The sequence below is a fragment of the Salmo salar genome, chromosome ssa27 (genome assembly GCF_905237065.1).
Source record: "Salmo salar chromosome ssa27, Ssal_v3.1, whole genome shotgun sequence".
NCBI lineage: Eukaryota > Metazoa > Chordata > Actinopteri > Salmoniformes > Salmonidae > Salmo > Salmo salar.
In genome coordinates, this window is record NC_059468.1 from 22,518,951 (window position 1) to 22,536,750 (window position 17,800).

General features: G+C 42.4%; 1 protein-coding gene across 3 annotated transcripts in view; it reads left to right on the top strand.

The window, feature by feature from the left end:
- LOC106588695 (terminal nucleotidyltransferase 4A) overlaps positions 1 to 13,278 on the top strand; it is a 22,795-nt gene extending 9,517 nt beyond the window's left edge. For all 3 annotated transcript variants that reach the window (XM_014177955.2, XM_014177956.2, XM_014177958.2), the window contains exons 5-13: positions 8,209 to 8,316; positions 9,322 to 9,450; positions 9,614 to 9,827; positions 10,007 to 10,133; positions 10,327 to 10,430; positions 10,598 to 10,761; positions 10,890 to 11,036; positions 11,555 to 11,719; positions 12,112 to 13,278. In XM_014177955.2, coding sequence (XP_014033430.2) covers positions 8,209 to 8,316; positions 9,322 to 9,450; positions 9,614 to 9,827; positions 10,007 to 10,133; positions 10,327 to 10,430; positions 10,598 to 10,761; positions 10,890 to 11,036; positions 11,555 to 11,719; positions 12,112 to 12,291 — 1,338 coding nt within the window. In that variant the 3' untranslated portion in view covers positions 12,292 to 13,278. The remainder of the gene's footprint in view (positions 1 to 8,208; positions 8,317 to 9,321; positions 9,451 to 9,613; positions 9,828 to 10,006; positions 10,134 to 10,326; positions 10,431 to 10,597; positions 10,762 to 10,889; positions 11,037 to 11,554; positions 11,720 to 12,111) is intronic.
- The last annotated feature ends 4,522 nt before the right edge of the window (positions 13,279 to 17,800 follow it).

The following is a 17,800-nucleotide window of genomic DNA, read 5'->3' on the forward strand; positions in this document are numbered from 1 at the left end:
AAGTGTAATTATGTTTAAGGATTTTTCTTTTTTTTTACAAATTAAATGAAAAGCTGAAATGTCTTCAGTCAATAAGTGTTCAACCCCTTTGTTATAGCAAGCCTAAATACGTTTTAGGAGTAAAAATGTGGTTAACAAGTCGCATAATAAGTTGCATTGACTCTGTGTATAATAATAGTGTTTAACATAATTTTTTTAATGACTACCTCATCTCTGTACCCCACACATACAATTATCTTTAAGGTCCCTCAGACAAGCAGTGAATTTCAAACACAGATTCAGACACAAAGACCAGGGAGGTTTTCCAATGTCTCACAAACAAAGGCATCTATTGGTAGATGGTAAAAAAAAGCAGACATTGAATATCCCTTTGAGCATGGTGAAGTTATTACACTTTGGATGGTGTATCAATACACCCAGTCACTACAAAGAAACAGGCGTCCTTCCTAACGCAGTTGCCAGATAGGAAGGAAACCGCTCAGGGATTTCACCATGAGGCCAATGGTGACTTTAAAACAGTTACAGAGTTTAATGGCTGGGATAGAAGAAAACTGAGGATGGATCAACATTGTAGTTAGTCCACAATACTAACCTAATTGACAGAGTGAAATGAAGGAAGCCTCTACAGAATAAAAAATATTCCAAAACACGCGTCTTGTTTGCAACAAGGCACTAAAATAATACTGCAGAAAATGTGGCAAAGCAATTCCCTTTTTGTCCTGAACACAATGCAACACATTACTGAGTACCACTCTATATTTTCAAGCATAGTGGTGGCTGCATCATGTTATGGGTATGCTTGTAATCGTTAAGGACTGAGTTTTTCAGGATAAAAAAGAAACGTAATGGAGTTAAGCAAATCCTATAGAAATACCTGGTTCAGTCTGCTTTCCACCAGACACTGGGAAATTAATACACATTTCAGCAGGACAATAACCTAAAACAGAAGGCCAAACATATACTGGAGTTACTTACCAAGAAGACCATGACAGAGTTAGTTTTGACTTAAATCTGCTTGAAAATCTATGGCATAACCTGAAAAATGGTTGTCTAGCAATGATCAACAATCAATTTGACAGAGCTTGAAGAATTAAAAAAAAGAATAATGTGCAAATGTTGTACAATCCAGATGTGGAAAGCTCTTGAAGACTTACCCAGAAAGATTCACAGCTGTAACTGCTGCCAAAGATGATTCTAACATGTATTGACTCTGGGTTAAATACTTATAAAATAAAGATGTGTTACTGTTTATTTATATACAGTACCAGTCAAAAGTTTGGACACACCGACTCATTCCAGGGTTTTTCTTTATTTTTGCTATTTTCTACATTGTAGAATAATAGTAAAGACATCAAAACTATGAAATAACATGTATGGAATCATGTAGTAACCAATAGATTTGAGATTCTTCAAAGTAGCTACCCTTTGCCTTGATGAAAGCTTTGCACACTCTTGGCATTCTCTCAACCAGCTTCATGCTGAGTTTGCATCAGTCACCTGGAATGCATTTCAATTAACAGGTGTGCCTTCTTAAAAGTTAATTTGTGGAATTAGTTTCCTTCTTAATGCCTGAAAAATGATTTGTCTAGGGGTGGAATACAAAAGATAGCCCTATTTGGTAAAAGACCAGGTCCATATTACGGCAAGAACCGCTAAAGTAAACAAAGAGAAACGACAGTCCATCATTACATTAAGACATGAAGATCAGTCAATGCTGAACATTTCAAGAACTTTGAAAGTTTCTGCAAGTGCAGTCGCAAAAACCATCAAGCTCTATGATGAAACTGGCTCTAATGAGGACCGCCACAGGAAAAGAAGACCCAGAGTTACCTCTGCTGCAGAGGACAAGTTCATTAGAGTGATTGGCCTCAGAAATTGCAGCCCAAATAAATGCTTCACAGAGTTCAAGTAACAGACACATCTCAACATGAACTGTTCAGAGGAGACTGTGTGAATCAGGCCTTCATTGTCGAATTGCTTCAAAGAAACCACTAAAGGACCCAATAAGAAGGAGAGACTTGCTTGGGCCAAGAAACACGCCCAATGGACAATAGACCGGTGGAAATCTGTCCTCCAAATTTGATGTGTTTGGTCTGATGAGTCCAACCGCCATGTCTTTGTGTGACGCAGAGTAGGTGAACGGATGATCTCCGCATGTGTGGTTCCCACCGTGAAGCATGGAGGAGGAGGTGTGGGGGTGCTTTGCTGGTGATGCTGTTGGTGAATTATTTAGAATTCAAGGCACACTTTACCAGCATGGCTACCACAGCATTCTGCAGTGATACGCCATCCCATCCGGTTTGCGCTTAGTGGGACTATCATTTGTTTTTCAACAGGACAATGACCCAGCACACCTCCAGGCTGTGTAAGGGCTACTTGACCAAGAAGGAGAGTGATGGGAGTGCTGCATCAGATGACCTGGCCTCCAATTGAGATGGTTTGGGATGAGTTGGACCGCAGAATGAAGGAAAAGCAGCCAACAAGTCCTCAGGATGTGTGGGAACTCCGTCAAGACTGTTGGAAAAACATCTCAGGTGAAGCTGGTTGAGAGAATGCCAAGAGTGTGCAAAGCTGTCATCAAGGCAAAGGGTGGCTACTTTGAAGAATCTAAAATATATTTTCATTTGTTAACCTCTCTGGGACATATGGGACGGTAGAGTCCCACCTCGCCAACAGCCAGTGAAATAGCAGAGCGCCAAATTCAAAACAACAATCTCATAATTCAAATTTCTCACACATACAAGTATTATACACAATTTTAAAGATAATCTTCTCGTTAATCCAACCACTTTCACTGATTTCAAAAAGGCTTTACGGCGAAAGCATAGCATTAGATTATGTAAGGGAACAGCACCTAGACAAGAAAAACCACACAGCCATTTTCCAAGCAAGGAGAGGTGTCACAAAAAACAGAAATGCAGCTAAAATTAATCACTAACCTTTGATCTTCATCAGATGGCACTCATAGGACTTCATGTTACACAATACATGTATGTTTTGCTCGATAAAGTTCATATTTATATCCAAAACCCCCATTTTACATTGGCGTGTAATGTTCAGAAATGTTTTGCCTCAAACCTCCTGTGAATGAGCACATCAATTTACAGAAATACTCATCATAAACTTTGATAAAAGATACAAGTGTTATGCACAGAATTATAGATAAAGTTCTCCTTAATGCAACCGCTGTGTCAGATTTCAAAAAAGCTTTACGGCGAAAGCACACTTTGCAATAATCTGAGTACAGCGCTCAGATATCAAAACAAGCCGTACAGATACCCGCCATTTGAGTCAACAGAAGTCACAAATAACATTGTAAATATTCACTTACCTTTGATGATCTTCATCAGAATGCACTCCCAGGAATCCCAGTTCCACTATAAATGTTCGTTTTTGTTCGATAAAGTTCATATTTATGTCCAAATACCTCCATTTTGTTCGCGCATTTAGTCCAGCACTCCAAATTCACTAAGCGCGTGAGTTTATTCCAGACGAAAAGTTAAAATAGTTCCATTACAGTTCGTAGAAACATGTCAAACGATGTATAGAATCAATCTTTAGGATGTTTTTATTATAAATCTGCAATAATATTCCAACCGGACAATTCTATTGTCTTTAGAATTGAAAGGAAAGGCAGCTCGCTCTCACGGCCGCGCGCATTTTTGAGCTCATGCCAATTTTCCAGACACACGACTGAATCAGCTCTTATTCTCTTCCCATTCACAGTAGAAGCCTGAAACAAGGTTCTAAAGACGGTTGACATCTAGTGGAAGCCTTAGGAAGTGCAAAATGACCCCACAGACACTGTGTATTAGATAGGCAATCACTTGAAAAACTACAAATCTCAGATTTCCCACTTCCTGGTTGGATTTTTCTCAGGTTTTTGCCTGCCATATGAGTTATACTCACAGACATCATTCAAACAGTTTTAGAAACTTCAGTGTTTTCTATCCAAATCTACTAATTATATGCATATTCTAGCTTTTGTGCCTGAGTAGCAGGCATTTTACTTTGGGCATGTTTTTCATCCAAGCTACTCAATACTGCCCCCCTTTCCTCAAAAAGTTAAACACTTTTTTTGGTTATTACATGATTCCTTATCTGTTATTTTATAGTTGATGTCTTCACTATTATTTTACAATGTAAAAAATAAAGAAAAACCCTTGAATGAGTAGGTGTGTCCAAACTTTTGACTGATGCTGTATTATTATTATTATTATTATTATTATTATTTTTTTTTACAAATGTTAGAATTTTTCTTCCACTTTGATGTTAGTAGTTTGTGTAGATCGTTAATAAAATATTACCATTTAAATCCATTTTAATCCCACTTTGTAACACTAAAAATGTTAAAAAAGTAAAGGGATGTGAATCCTTTCTGAAGGCATTGTAGATGGGGTAATTAACTTATTAAACTTCCTATGTGAATGCAGCCTATACACACCGCTGTCTTACCAAAATAATGCAAATGAAATGCTGAAAGTAGTAGCCTAGTTATTCATTCATGCATGCACATGATTTTTTGGTGAATAGCAGTTTGGCAACTGCGAATGCGAACAGATTAATGCGAAAGAAACACTGGTACCAAGTAGGCTGAGGTAAACAAAATATCAGATCAATAAAGGCATAACACAATCTATATTTAGGCTAGTTACATTAACAGTAAACAAAGCATTAAATAAAAGGCGAATGGAGATCCAAATAACCAAAACATCCTACTCCAGTGAGATGCAGCCACGCACAGCTGTCTTGCTAAATAAATAGGCCTATAGGCCCGCTTCAAACATGGAAAATCATGGCGCTCATGAGTTCAGCAACATGTTTTCATATGACACATTCCACTTTTGTGGATCAAATTTGACCCACACAATCAATTAAGCAATGCCAGCCTACCATAACCATGTTTCTAATATGTACATTTCCATTTACAATCACAAAAACCACTAAGCTACCATTGAAACCATAATAGAATTGATCTATTTCCATACGGAAACATACAGATACAGTTGAAATCAGAAGTTTACATACACTTAGGTTGGAGTCATTAAAACTCGTTTTTCAACCACTCCACAAATTTCTTGTTAACAAACTATAGTTTTGGCAAGTCAGTTAGGACATCTACTTTGTGTATCACACAATAATTTTTCCAACAATTGTTTACATACAGATTATTTCACTTATAATTCACTGTATCACAATTCCAGTGGGTCAGAAGTTTACATACACTGAGTTGACTGTGCCTTTAAACAGCTTGGTAAATTCCAGAAAATTATGTCTTGGCTTTAGAAGCTTCTGATAGGCTAATTGACATCAATTGAGTCAATTAGAGGAGGTGTACCTGTGGATGTATTTCAAGGCCTACCTTCAAACTCAGTGCCTCTTTGCTTGACATCATGGGAAAAATCAAAAGAAATCAGCCAAGACCTCAGGAAAAAAATGGTCGACATCCACAAGTCTGGTTCATCCTTGGGAGCAATTTCCAAATGCCTGAAGGTACCACGTTCATCTGTACAAACAATAGTACACAAGTATAAACACCATGGGACCACGCGGCCATCATACTGCTCAGGAAGGAGACGTGTTCTGTCTCCTAGAGATGAACGTACTTTAGTACAAAAAGTGCTAATCAATCCCAGAGCAACAGCAAAGGACCTTGTGAAGATGCTGGAGGAAACAGGTACAAAAGTATCTATATCCACAGTAAAAAAAGTCCTATATCGACATAACCTGAAAGGCCGCTCAGCAAGGAAGAAGCCACTGCTCCAAAACCGCCATAAAAAAGCCAGACTACGGTTTGCAACTGCACATGGGGACAAAGATCGTACTTTTTGGAGAAATATCCTCCGGTCTGATGGAACAAAAAGAGAGACCGTTTGGCCATAATGACCATTGTTATGTTTGGAGGAAAAAGGGGGAGGCTTGCAAGCTGAAGAACACCTTCCCAACCGTGAAGCACGGGGGTGGCAGCATCATGTTGTGGGGGTGCTTTGCTGCAGGAGGGACTGGTGCGCTTCACAAAATAGATGGCATCATGACGGAGGAAAATTATGTGGATATATTGAAGCAACATCCCAAGACATCAGTCAGGAAGTTAAAGCTTGGTCACAAATGTGTCTTCCAAATGGACAATGACCCCCAAGCATACTTCCAAAGTTGTGGCAAAATGGCTTAAGGACAACAAAGTCAAGGTATTGGAGTGGTCATCACAAAGCCCTGACCTCAATCCCATAGAGAATTTGTGGGCGGAACTGAAAAAGTGTGTGTAAGCAAGGAGGCCTACAAACCTGACTCAGTTACACCAGCTCTGTCAGGGGGAATGGACCAAAATTCACCCAACTTATTGTGGGAAGCTTGTGGAAGGCTACCTGGACCGTTTGACCCAAGTTAACCAATTTAAAGTCAATGCACCCAAATACTAATTGAGTGTATGTAAACTTCTGACCCACTGGGAATGTGATGAAAGAAATAAAAGCTTAATTAAATAATTCTCTCTACTATTATTCTGACATTTCACATTCATAAAATAGAGTGGTGATCCTAACTGACCTAAGACAGGGAATTGTTACTCGGATTAAGAGTCAGGAATTGTGAAAAACTGGGTTTAAATGTATTTGGCTAAGGTGTATGTAAACTTCCGACTTCAACTGTATGTACTGTAGCTATACCCTGTGGAATCTTTTGGATTCTTGCATTGGAATTATATAGATTTCCGCTTATATTGTGCTGTACCACAATAGACGCCCGTTTAATTGCCGAGACCATTTGAGTGCATTTGACCAAGAAGTGACCGGTTGGTGTGAATTGTTCGCTGCGCTCTATCACCACCATGGACAGCCCTCTACACACTAAACCAGGCTGTTGAAAACCTAGGCTGTTGGCTAAGGTAGTCATTTTGCCATTCCATACCCTTGGTTTTTGCTGAAATGACGCCACTGGCTATACCACCAACATTTTGATAAAAACCAACCAGCAAGATTGTTTCTTTTCAGAAGAGTTGCAGCCGCCTTGATGCTCTGTGGAACTTCCTGAGTTATTGATCATTCCATTATCCCTGAAATATTCTTGTAAGATCCCCTTCAAATGACAGTTGAATTAGTTGAGCTTTCCTCAGATGTAGCATGCTTCTTCTGTGCTGTCTGAACACGTTTGTCAGTGGAAAATGAGATCCATGTGTCAGTGCAGTAAACACGGTCAGCGTAGTGGAGAGAGAACCAGAGAATCGTTGCAGTATATAGTGGGGTCCTCATTGGAGCTGGAGCGGGTGACTTTTCGGCCCAACTGGCGAGCGACACTAAACTCTGCTTCCACCAAATCTGTTTTGCTTAGCTCCAGCAGGGGTTTCACCTTTTTCCCATCTAGAAAGTCATGGCTCTCCAGGTCAAAGGCACACAGGGCCTCCACCATTTGGCTGTTGTGTTCGCTGAATCGTTCTGACATTTCACCAATGACGGCATCCAAGAAGTCTTTTACACTCAGTCTCCTCTGTCCTGCTGGACTACTGTACTGCTAATAACACTAGCACTTTTTACAGCTAGCTAAGAAGCTAACTAAACTCTGTAGTGGTAGGGCGTGAAGCAGAGTTGCGTGAAGCAGCTTCAACGGTAAACATGACCCCACCCTTATAAATGAAATATTACAGGCGGAGGCGTATCACGTTATCCATTTAGCCAATCACCCAAAGGAGTCTAACCGCCCCAGTGGCTTTCCATATCCCCATTCACACACTGCGGTGCACTCTGTCCATTGTACTGACGCAGTGCAGCCGAGAAATACAGGTTTTGCGCCAACCTGTCACTCAATCATCATTTAAACATTTTTGCTATTTTTATATAGGGACATAAAACTTAAGCTGAGGGGGCACAAGTTTAAACTGAGGGGGCTAAACCGTTTTTGCCCCCTTTAATAGTCATGACGTTGCTGTACAGCTATATCAGAATCCCACGGCACTTTCCCTTCTAACAGTGCTAAGCATGTGTTTGTAGGACTTACATTTCAATTTCAAAATGATATCTAATTATGGTAGATTACAATTTGTGTCGCTTAGAAAATGACACCAGAGAGCGTCAGAATTGAACAGGATTAACAAGTAGATGAGACTTAGTTGAATGTAAGGATTGGATCTTTGAATTGAGCGGGAATGAAATTGAAATGGATGTGAAATAAACTTTGTTTATTTTTATAAAAAGTCAATGTTTCTCTTTTTCCCAGGTGCCAATCATCAAGCTGACTGACCAGGAGACAGACGTCAAAGTGGACATCAGCTTCAATGTGGAGACGGGAGTCAAAGCTGCTCTCTTCATCAAGGACTACACCAAGGTGAGAACACTAGCATTTGTAGTTTTTGTTTTAGCTTTATTTTCCCAAGACAGAGATGAGGTCGTCATTTAATAATCACGTGAAACACTATTATTGCACTCCGAGTGAGTTCATGCAACTTATTTTAACTTAAGCACATTTTTACTCCTGAACTTATTAGGCTTGCCATAACAAAGGGTTTGAATACTTAATGACTTAACACATTTCAGCTTTTCATTTTGAGTTAATTAGTAAAAAAATCAAATAAACATAATCCCACTTTGACATTATGGGATGTTGTATGTGCGTGTGTAGGCCAGTGACACTAAATGTAATCATTTTTAAATTCGGGCAGTAAAACAACATCTGGAAAAAGTCAAGGGGTGTGAATACTTTCTGAAGACACTGTATGCATTTTAAATTTGACTCTATACTCCAGCATTTTGGATTTGAGATGGAGTGTTCCAGATTGGGCGAGAACAGAGAATGTACACCTGCACATTGGTTCAGAGTGGTGTCGTCTGCTGTAATGTAGGGTTTTCCCGCTCAAATGAACCGTGCTTTTACTTCTCTAGCCAATCTTATTAGTTCTGCAGTAGTGCCTATGCCCTAGGGGTTAGGTGGAGATTTGGTGATAGGCCTACAATATGCTGTCAGTAAAGGAATTTCTCTGACCTGTCCTTTATTCAATGACATAACCCAACATGCTTCTGTAAGTCACCAGAAGCATAACGTACGAGTCTTTGTCCCATTGACAACCGCAGCCCCAAAATCAGCATATGATTTAAAAATGAGAACCTGTAAAAAGGAGGCGAATTGTATTTCAAGTAGTGATCCTCATACTAAGTTACATATTTTCATTAAATAAAGACTTTTTCATCGTCTTTAATTTTAAATAATTCCTGCTTTTAATAGGTGCTCTGCTCCTCAATGACTGTGTAAATTGAGCAGGGATTCGATTCTCTCCTTACTGTTTTTAATCTCTCTCGCCCTCCTTCCCCCCTTTTGCTCTCGGGCCCCCTACAGAGGTATCCCGTGCTGCCTTACCTGATCTTTGTGCTGAAGCAGTTTCTGCTCCAGAGAGATCTCAACGAGGTGTTCACTGGAGGAATCAGCTCTTACAGCCTCATCCTGATGGTCATTAGCTTCCTCCAGGTACGTACACACACACACACACACACACACACACACACACACACACACACACACACACTTTGTATAATCTAGTATGACAGTGTACAGTTATGGCACTTGTAATGTTGTCATAACATGTCTGCCTATTCTCTCTCTCTATCTATCCATCTATCCATCCATCCAGCTCCACCCAAGGATTGACGCCAGTAGCCCCAACATCAACCTTGGCATTCTGCTGATTGAGTTCTTTGAGCTGTACGGCCGCCATTTTAACTACCTGAAGACGGGCATCCGCGTCAAGAACGGAGGGGCCTACATGGCCAAGGAGGATATGACGAAGGTTATGACCAATGGCTACAGACCCTCCATGCTCTGTATAGAGGACCCACTGATGCCAGGTGTGTGTGCGCATCTGATGGTGTGCAGGACTGAGTGTTTGAGTGACGATGTGTATGTGCGTGCATCTGACGGTGTGCTGGACAGTGTTTGAGCGAATGTGTGTGTTTTCCATTGGTAATGGTGTTGGCCATCGTTTGTATGGGCCGATTTAGGTGTTTTAACTGTGTGTGTGTTCCAGGTAACGACGTTGGCAGGAGTTCGTACGGAGCCATGCAAGTCAAGCAGGTGTTTGACTACGCTTACATCGTCCTTGGTCACGCCGTGTCACCGCTAGCACGCTCCTACCCCAATAAGGACTTCGACAGGTTGGTTCCCCTCTCTTTCAGAATGTCTTCTGTGTCCAGCCGGGCCTAGAAATGTTTGTACATGAATAAGTACAGAAGTTATCAAAGTAAAGATTGTCAAATAAATATGGTGGTTATGTTGGAAAGTGTAACTCATCCACTGCTGTGCAACATTTTAAATCCTGCCCTTTCCTGTTTCTCACTATCCCTGCAGCACTTTGGGGAGGATAATCAAGGTAACCCAGGAAGTGATTGACTACAGGGAGTGGATCATGACGAAGTGGGGAGGAAGGCACCTCGCCCGCATGGAGAGCCAGGGTAAGAGAAGTGTGTGTGTGTAACCCCTGAGTAAAAAAAAGTCTTGACTGTCTTTTATGGCAGGTTTTGTGTGTGTGTATATTGGCCTGTGTGTGCAAGGGTAACCTTTTGTTGTCTTGTTTGGGAAGTGTGTGTTGCTGTGTATAATAACCTGTTTCTCTCTTTAGGTTCTGTCCTGGAGCAGGACCCAGCACGGTGTGTGTTGGGTTTAGGTGTGGAGGAACAGAGGGACTCAGTCTCCCCTCACAGTGCAGACTCCCCCATGTCCCTGTCCAGTCCTCACCAACACTCCTCAGCCTCCTCGGTCTCCTCTCTGTCCGGGTCAGACAACGTAAGGGCACAGACACACACAATAAACACACACACTGCAGTCTTTATGATGAACTATCTAAATGCAATTGTGTTAATGATTTGACAGCTGATCATGTTTTAACCCCTCCCCTCTGCTGTGTGTTCCAGGACTCTGATTCGACGCCATGCCCTGGCCGCCCTCCGGCGCTGCCCCCCTACACCCTCCAGTCTCTGGGTATGACTCTACCCCTGGGCCTGGCACTGGGCAAGCCTGGCATCAACCAGCAGCACCTCATCATGTCCCCTGGCTCACAGGTACAGAACCTAGCAACTACTGACCTTTGTGTTGTTAGAGATGGGAGAGTTTAGCGTGATGGATCAACATGTTCTGTGAGTGGGACATGAAAGGTAGACTCAGCGACGCATTAAGTATAAACGATATCTGGCCAGTTTCCGCAACATCTAAGAGTGTTGAAGCACGAGGCTAAACTTCTGCTGTTTTGGTCCCGCAGACACCACGTTGTAGCAGGGTGAAGTGCATCCGTGCACATCCACAGGTATCCACAAAGTCTGGCATCTTAATGTCTGGGGTGCTGCTTCTGCCAGCATCATACCACAGTCTACCTTTTACGTTTATAAAAAAACAGCATTCCTCAATTTCCAGCTCCATCTTATCATTAAGATTTGTCATATATATTTCTATGAAATGGTCTCCATGCCTTGTGTTTTTAGTACTCACATCCCAGTAACAGGGATTGTGAAATGGTGATCTAAAGCGGTTTGTGATTGGACGTGTGATGGCTCAAAATGTCTCTCCCTCCCCTTCCTTCCAGGCGTGTATGTCTTTGCCCAGTGGCCTGACGATGCACTCCTTACCTGGCAGACAGGTGGGTATAGACATGACCCCCCCTACCCACCACCCTGCCCACCATAACCCTCATGCCCCCTCCAACCCCCAGCCTCTGTCCAGCCCCCACCCCACCAGCCACACACACCAGGTAGGCGCTGGCCGCAATAACGGCTACACACACTAGACTGGGACAACCTCTTTGTCTTTCTCTCTCCTTTAAAACTCTCCTCTCCTCACCTCTCACTTTCTTATTTCTGCTCTCTTTTTTGCTTTCCAACGCATCTTGCTTTCTCTTCTCCCTCTTTCTCTCCTCCCCCTGTTTCTCTCTGTTCTCTCAATCTGTCCCTCTTGGTTTCATGATTACATTGTTCTATTGAATATCTCCAAGATTTAACTGATTATAGGATTCCTTTCGTAGAGCACTTTGCTGTGTTTGTTTGTTTGTTTGTTTGTTTTGTTTCAGGTTTCAAACACTCAGTGACTTGAATTCTAACTCTTCATCCTCTCTCTCTCTCTCTCTCTCTCTCTCTCTCTCTCCAGAATGGTCCTAAGTTTCACGTGAAAGGCTTCCACAATCCAGCTATGGTCCACAGTCCCGCCCTGGCCAACCGCGCCCACACACACCCTCTCACACACGCTCACACACACTCACACACGCAGTACCGCAACACCTGGCGCCGTCGGAAGAGGGACAGCCTGCCAGTAAGCCTGAGCAGATGAAGGATAAAACATCCCCTTTTTCCTCTCGTCCTCCCTTCATCCCTCTCTCATTCTGACTTATTGGGAAGACAACTTGATGAGACAATGCTCCCTGCTGTTCAACTTGGAGGACAGGCAGGCAGAGGCACCAGACCAGCATTGGGATTCATTCAACACTTTGGGCTGCTGAACTTTGGCCCCAAGGAGGGAAAGAAGTGTAGCTCTGGGAAAACTCCTTCTCCATCGCTCATCCTCTCCCCATCTCTGCATGTTTTTTACTGCGCAATGAACCAACGGCCAACGATACAGGAACGAGCAGTGCGGCTAGCGAACAGAACGCAGCGCAACCCAACGTGCATTCTGACCCCAGGACTTTTCCGCAGCTCTCCAGTCTTTCACTTCCTGTTTGGGATCCACCTTTGTTTTCTTTTCGTTAATGTTTATTGTTCACATTAATATAAAAAAAATTCTGCTTTGCCCTTTTTCACATGCGTTCGAGGAGACTGAGGATAGTGACATCTTTGCCAGGTGGAAGTAGTGAAGCCCAGTGTCGTGTGGTAAATTGAGTTTATTTTAGTTTTTTGGACTGGGTTGCGTTGTGAAGGCCTTTGTCCTTGAACCCTGCAGCCAAGCTGTATCTTTTTCAGTGTTCACACTATGGACGGTTTCTAATTTGTGCAATAATGTGTTCGATTTTTTTTATCTTATCAATCTTTATTTAATTTTATTATTCGTGTATGTAAAGGCATTTTGGTGTTATGTTTTTAAGATTGTAGTTTAAAAAAAAAAAATTGCCAAGAGTTTACAGAACCTTTCCCCAGATGGCCTCCGGTCTGGAGAGTGTGTGACGGAGTGTGTGTCTGTGTCAAGAGTGTGTGTCAATTGCTGAGTTGTGTGTATCTTGTTGGTGTCAATGTATAGTTGAACCCCCCCATGGGTGTTTTATAATGTGTGAAAATGAAGAATCATAAGCAGCTAAGTCACTTCAGACTACTGCAATGCAACCTCTATTGTTGGCAGGTTAAACGTCTGTAATCTCACATTGTCTCACTAGATGGAGCTCTTACTATAGCAGAGAAACAGTGGACTGACTGACTGAGCTCTTACTATAGCAGAGTCACAGTGGACTGACTGACTGAGCTCTTACTATAGCAGAGAAACAGTGGACTGACTGACTGAGCTCTTACTATAGCAGAGTCACAGTGGACTGACTGACTGAGCTCTTACTATAGCAGAGTCACAGTGGACTGACTGACTGAGCTCTTACTATAGCAGAGTCACAGTGGACTGACTGACTGAGCTCTTACTATAGCAGAGTCACAGTGGACTGACTGACTGAGCTCTTACTACAGCAGAGTCACAGTGGACTGACTGACTGAGCTCTTACTACAGCAGAGTCACAGTGGACTGACTGACTGAGCTCTTACTACAGCAGAATCACAGTGGACTGACTGACTGAGCTCTTACTACAGCAGAGTCACAGTGGACTGACTGACTGAGCTCTTACTACAGCAGAGTCACAGTGGACTGACTGACTGAGCTCTTACTACAGCAGAGTCACAGTGGACTGACTGACTGACTGAGCTCTTACTACAGCAGAGTCACAGTGGACTGACTGACTGAGCTCTTACTATAGCAGAGTCACAGTGGACTGACTGACTGAGCTCTTACTACAGCAGAGTCACAGTGGACTGACTGACTGAGCTCTTACTACAGCACAGTCACAGTGGACTGACTGACTGAGCTCTTACTACAGCAGAGTCACAGTGGACTGACTGACTGAGCTCTTACTACAGCAGAGTCACAGTGGACTGACTGACTGAGCTCTTACTACAGCAGAGTCACAGTGGACTGACTGACTGACTGAGCTCTTACTATAGCAGAGTCACAGTGGACTGACTGACTGACTGAGCTCTTACTATAGCAGAGTCACAGTGGACTGACTGACTGAGCTCTTACTATAGCAGAGTCACAGTGGACTGACTGACTGAGCTCTTACTATAGCAGAGTCACAGTGGACTGACTGACTGAGCTCTTACTATAGCAGAGTCACAGTGGACTGACTGACTGAGCTCTTACTATAGCAGAGTCACAGTGGACTGACTGACTGAGCTCTTACTATAGCAGAGTCACAGTAGACTGACTGACTGAGCTCTTACTATAGCAGAGTCACAGTGGACTGACTGACTGAGCTCTTACTATAGCAGAGTCACAGTGGACTGACTGACTGAGCTCTTACTATAGCAGAGAAACAGTGGACTGACTGACTGAGCTCTTAATCACGCCCAATACCATAGCTGTTGTTTTTAAAACCCTGTGTGCGTGTATCAGTCAGGAGGACTTAGTCACCTAACGTTTGTGCCATTTCTGCTACTCAGTCCTAGTGTAGACTAGGGCTGAAAACTCTTCCCCATTGCAGGAGTTTGGCACAAGGCCAAGTACATATTGTATGCCCCAAGTGTGTTTCTGTTGGTGTGTGTCTGTATGCCTGTCATTGTTTAAAGATGTGCATGGTCTAGTGGCTGTGGGGGTGGAGTTAGATGAAGGAACAGCCAAACTGACCTGAAGATTGGTGAGTGGTGTGAAATGGCACCCTAGCCCCTATGTCAAGTAGTGAACTACATAGGGGACAGGGTACCATTTAGACATGCCCTAAAAGACTAGGTGCTCTAAAGGCTAAAGGGTCTTTCTTCTTAGTGGGGGAGAAAGTTCTGGAACAATGGAGGAAAGGGAATCATTTTGATTCCATTCTGGAATCTAGTGTATATTTGATTGCCAGGTACTTCCGCTAGTTATTTGTCGTGTGTGTGTGTGTGTGTGTGTGTGTGTGTGTGTGTGTGTGTGTCGTCTCTGCAAGTATACAGCCCCACACACACACACACACACACACACACACACACACACACGAGTGACTGTGTGGCTGAGGCTCAGCGCGGTAGCTGCACACTGAACATATGATGTTATTACTATGCAAGTGGTTATTGTTGAGTGCCCCAGTATTTCTGTTTCCAATGACAACCACTGCTTCTTGGATCGGAGTGACGTTACTGTAAACTCCAGTTTGAATGACTAGGCCTGTAATTGGTGGGCTAGGCTAGATGGTGGTTAGCCAGCCTCAGCCCAGTTACAAGTGAACCACAAAACTGTCTTTGTATGCAAGTCCTGATGTTTTAAAAGTCTCTAGTTTTGTATTTCTATCTGGCAGAAAGTCTATGGAAGGGGATGTGTGTTTAAGTGGTCGGGTATCTGTATGTCTGGCTTGTCTGAGCGAATAGCAAGACTTTATTATTTTTTTCTCCAAATGACACCCTTTTCTCTATATAGTGCATGCTATTGTACCCTAGTGCTGTTCTAAAGTAGTGTCCTATATAGGGGTTAGGGTGTCATTTGAGTGCACATGAGGAGCGACTTGCACTCTGTAGTGGACAACTTCATACCCTTCGTAGTGCACTAGAGTCCTCTACCCTTACTGAGACTGTATTAGGCGCCAACGTCACTCTCTGTAATGTTGCTATAGAAACTTTTAACCACCAATCAAAACTCGACCTGGCCAATATACCGCCTTTGACAGGGTCGTCGGCCCCAAATGGCATCCTGTTCTGAATGTATTGCACTACTTTTGATTAGATCTTTGTAGTGTCTTGTGGAAGGTAGCTGGGCTATATAGGACATAGGGTGCCATTTGGGACTCAAGCTGTGTCTGCTTTTAGAGAATAGAACCAGCATCTGTCAGAGAGAAGAGCTCAAACACTATCTCTAGTTAGAGATTTGTCAAGCCTGTCAGTTGTCCACCATTTTTACAGATTCTATTAAGACTGAAATGCAGTGTGAAGTCTGTATGGATTCAACTCTGTGTGTATCCCAATGGTCTACACAAGCTTCCTCCCCTCTTGTCCTTTATCTGATCTGAAAGAAATTGGAACAGGTAAAAGCCAATTCTTTGGTAGATCTGCCGTTTTGTTTTCACCGATCTAAAACCCTACTGATCGGAGAGATGTGGAGGAGAGGAAGCCTCTTTAGACCATTGAGAACAAGAAACACATGTACACATAGATGCAATGTAATGCACTCCATTGCATCACAATGAGGGATTTTAAACTTAACGGCCGCCATTTTGTGAAAGGTGGCGGCTCTTCTGTCATGGCCAACTCATCTGAAGAGGAACTCCTAAAATGGTTGCCAAACTAGCGGCGGTCACGGAGTGACAGCCTGGCTTTTGTTTTGAACATTTTTTTTATGTACCAGTATATTTTTTTCTATTTTATTTTTTAATAAACATCATAAAACTGCCAGTTATCATAGTGATCTTGTCTTGTTTTTGTATGTCCTTAAGTCCCTTCTCTACAAGATCCAGAAAAGCGTGATTATAAAATTAGGTCAAATGTGATCCTGTACTAATGCTCATCTACACTAGGTGGCACACCCATAGCAAAGATTTTTATAACTAACCCAAGATGGACCAGAGTCATTTCATAGTAGGCAGAACAAGCATGAGCTGGTGAGATCCTATTGGCCAGTTCAAGTATTTATTTGCATATTTCCATTAGGGACTGCCTACTCTGAACTGCACGTGTGCAATAACTATATTTTTAAAAACTTTGGCAAAGTGTTAACTCTACAAAATGCAGTCCACACTTTGTTACAGGTTTTAGTTTTGGAACCATAACTGTATGGAGATCAAATGTTTCATCGATGAGAAAATTAGCAGAATGGCGGCAAAAATCTATCTTGCTCCATCTTCTTCCACTGCTGGCCACTGGGCTTCCTCTCGTCACTATATTTGGTAGTGCGTGGAAACGACAAACGAATGCTTCACATTTATACATCCGGGGAAATATATGTCTCATTGTTCTATCTGTGCCCATAGCCTTGAATCCAGTTTGCAACATGGCAAATTGCTGATCTTCCAAACTATTCTTCAGAGATCCCTAGGCTCTATTCGATGTTGTGGCGTATAATCAAGAGTCCCGACACTCACCAACAGGCCAAGAAAATAGTTGCTAGTGTAAGTCTACCCACCCCTTGCAGTCTTCACATTTTGCTGCCTTTTTTCAAATTTAATCTTAAAAGGAATAAATAAGATGGTTTTTCCTATTGATCTACACAACCTACTGAGGTGGGTTTTCCTGTCTGGTAATATAGTCAGGTGCAGTAAAGAAAGACCTAGCAAAGCTGCAGCTGGCTCAAAACAGAGCAGCACGCCTTTAACCGCACACACAGAACTAACATCAACAACATGCATCATAGTCTTTCATGGTTGAGGGCTGAGGAGAAATTGACTACTTCTCTTCTAGTCTTTTTAAGAAACATTTGAGTGTTGAAATTGCCTAACCACTTGTATAATCTATTTGCATACACTTCAAACACACCCCACCAGACACCATACCCAAACCAAAAACAGATTTAATGCTTCGCTCAGTTATGTCATCATACTCATCATACTCCGGCAAAAAGCAAGTTTAGCTTAAAAAAAAACAGATAAATGTCTTGTATCACAGCGCCTCTCTCTCTAAAAATATATTTTAACTGT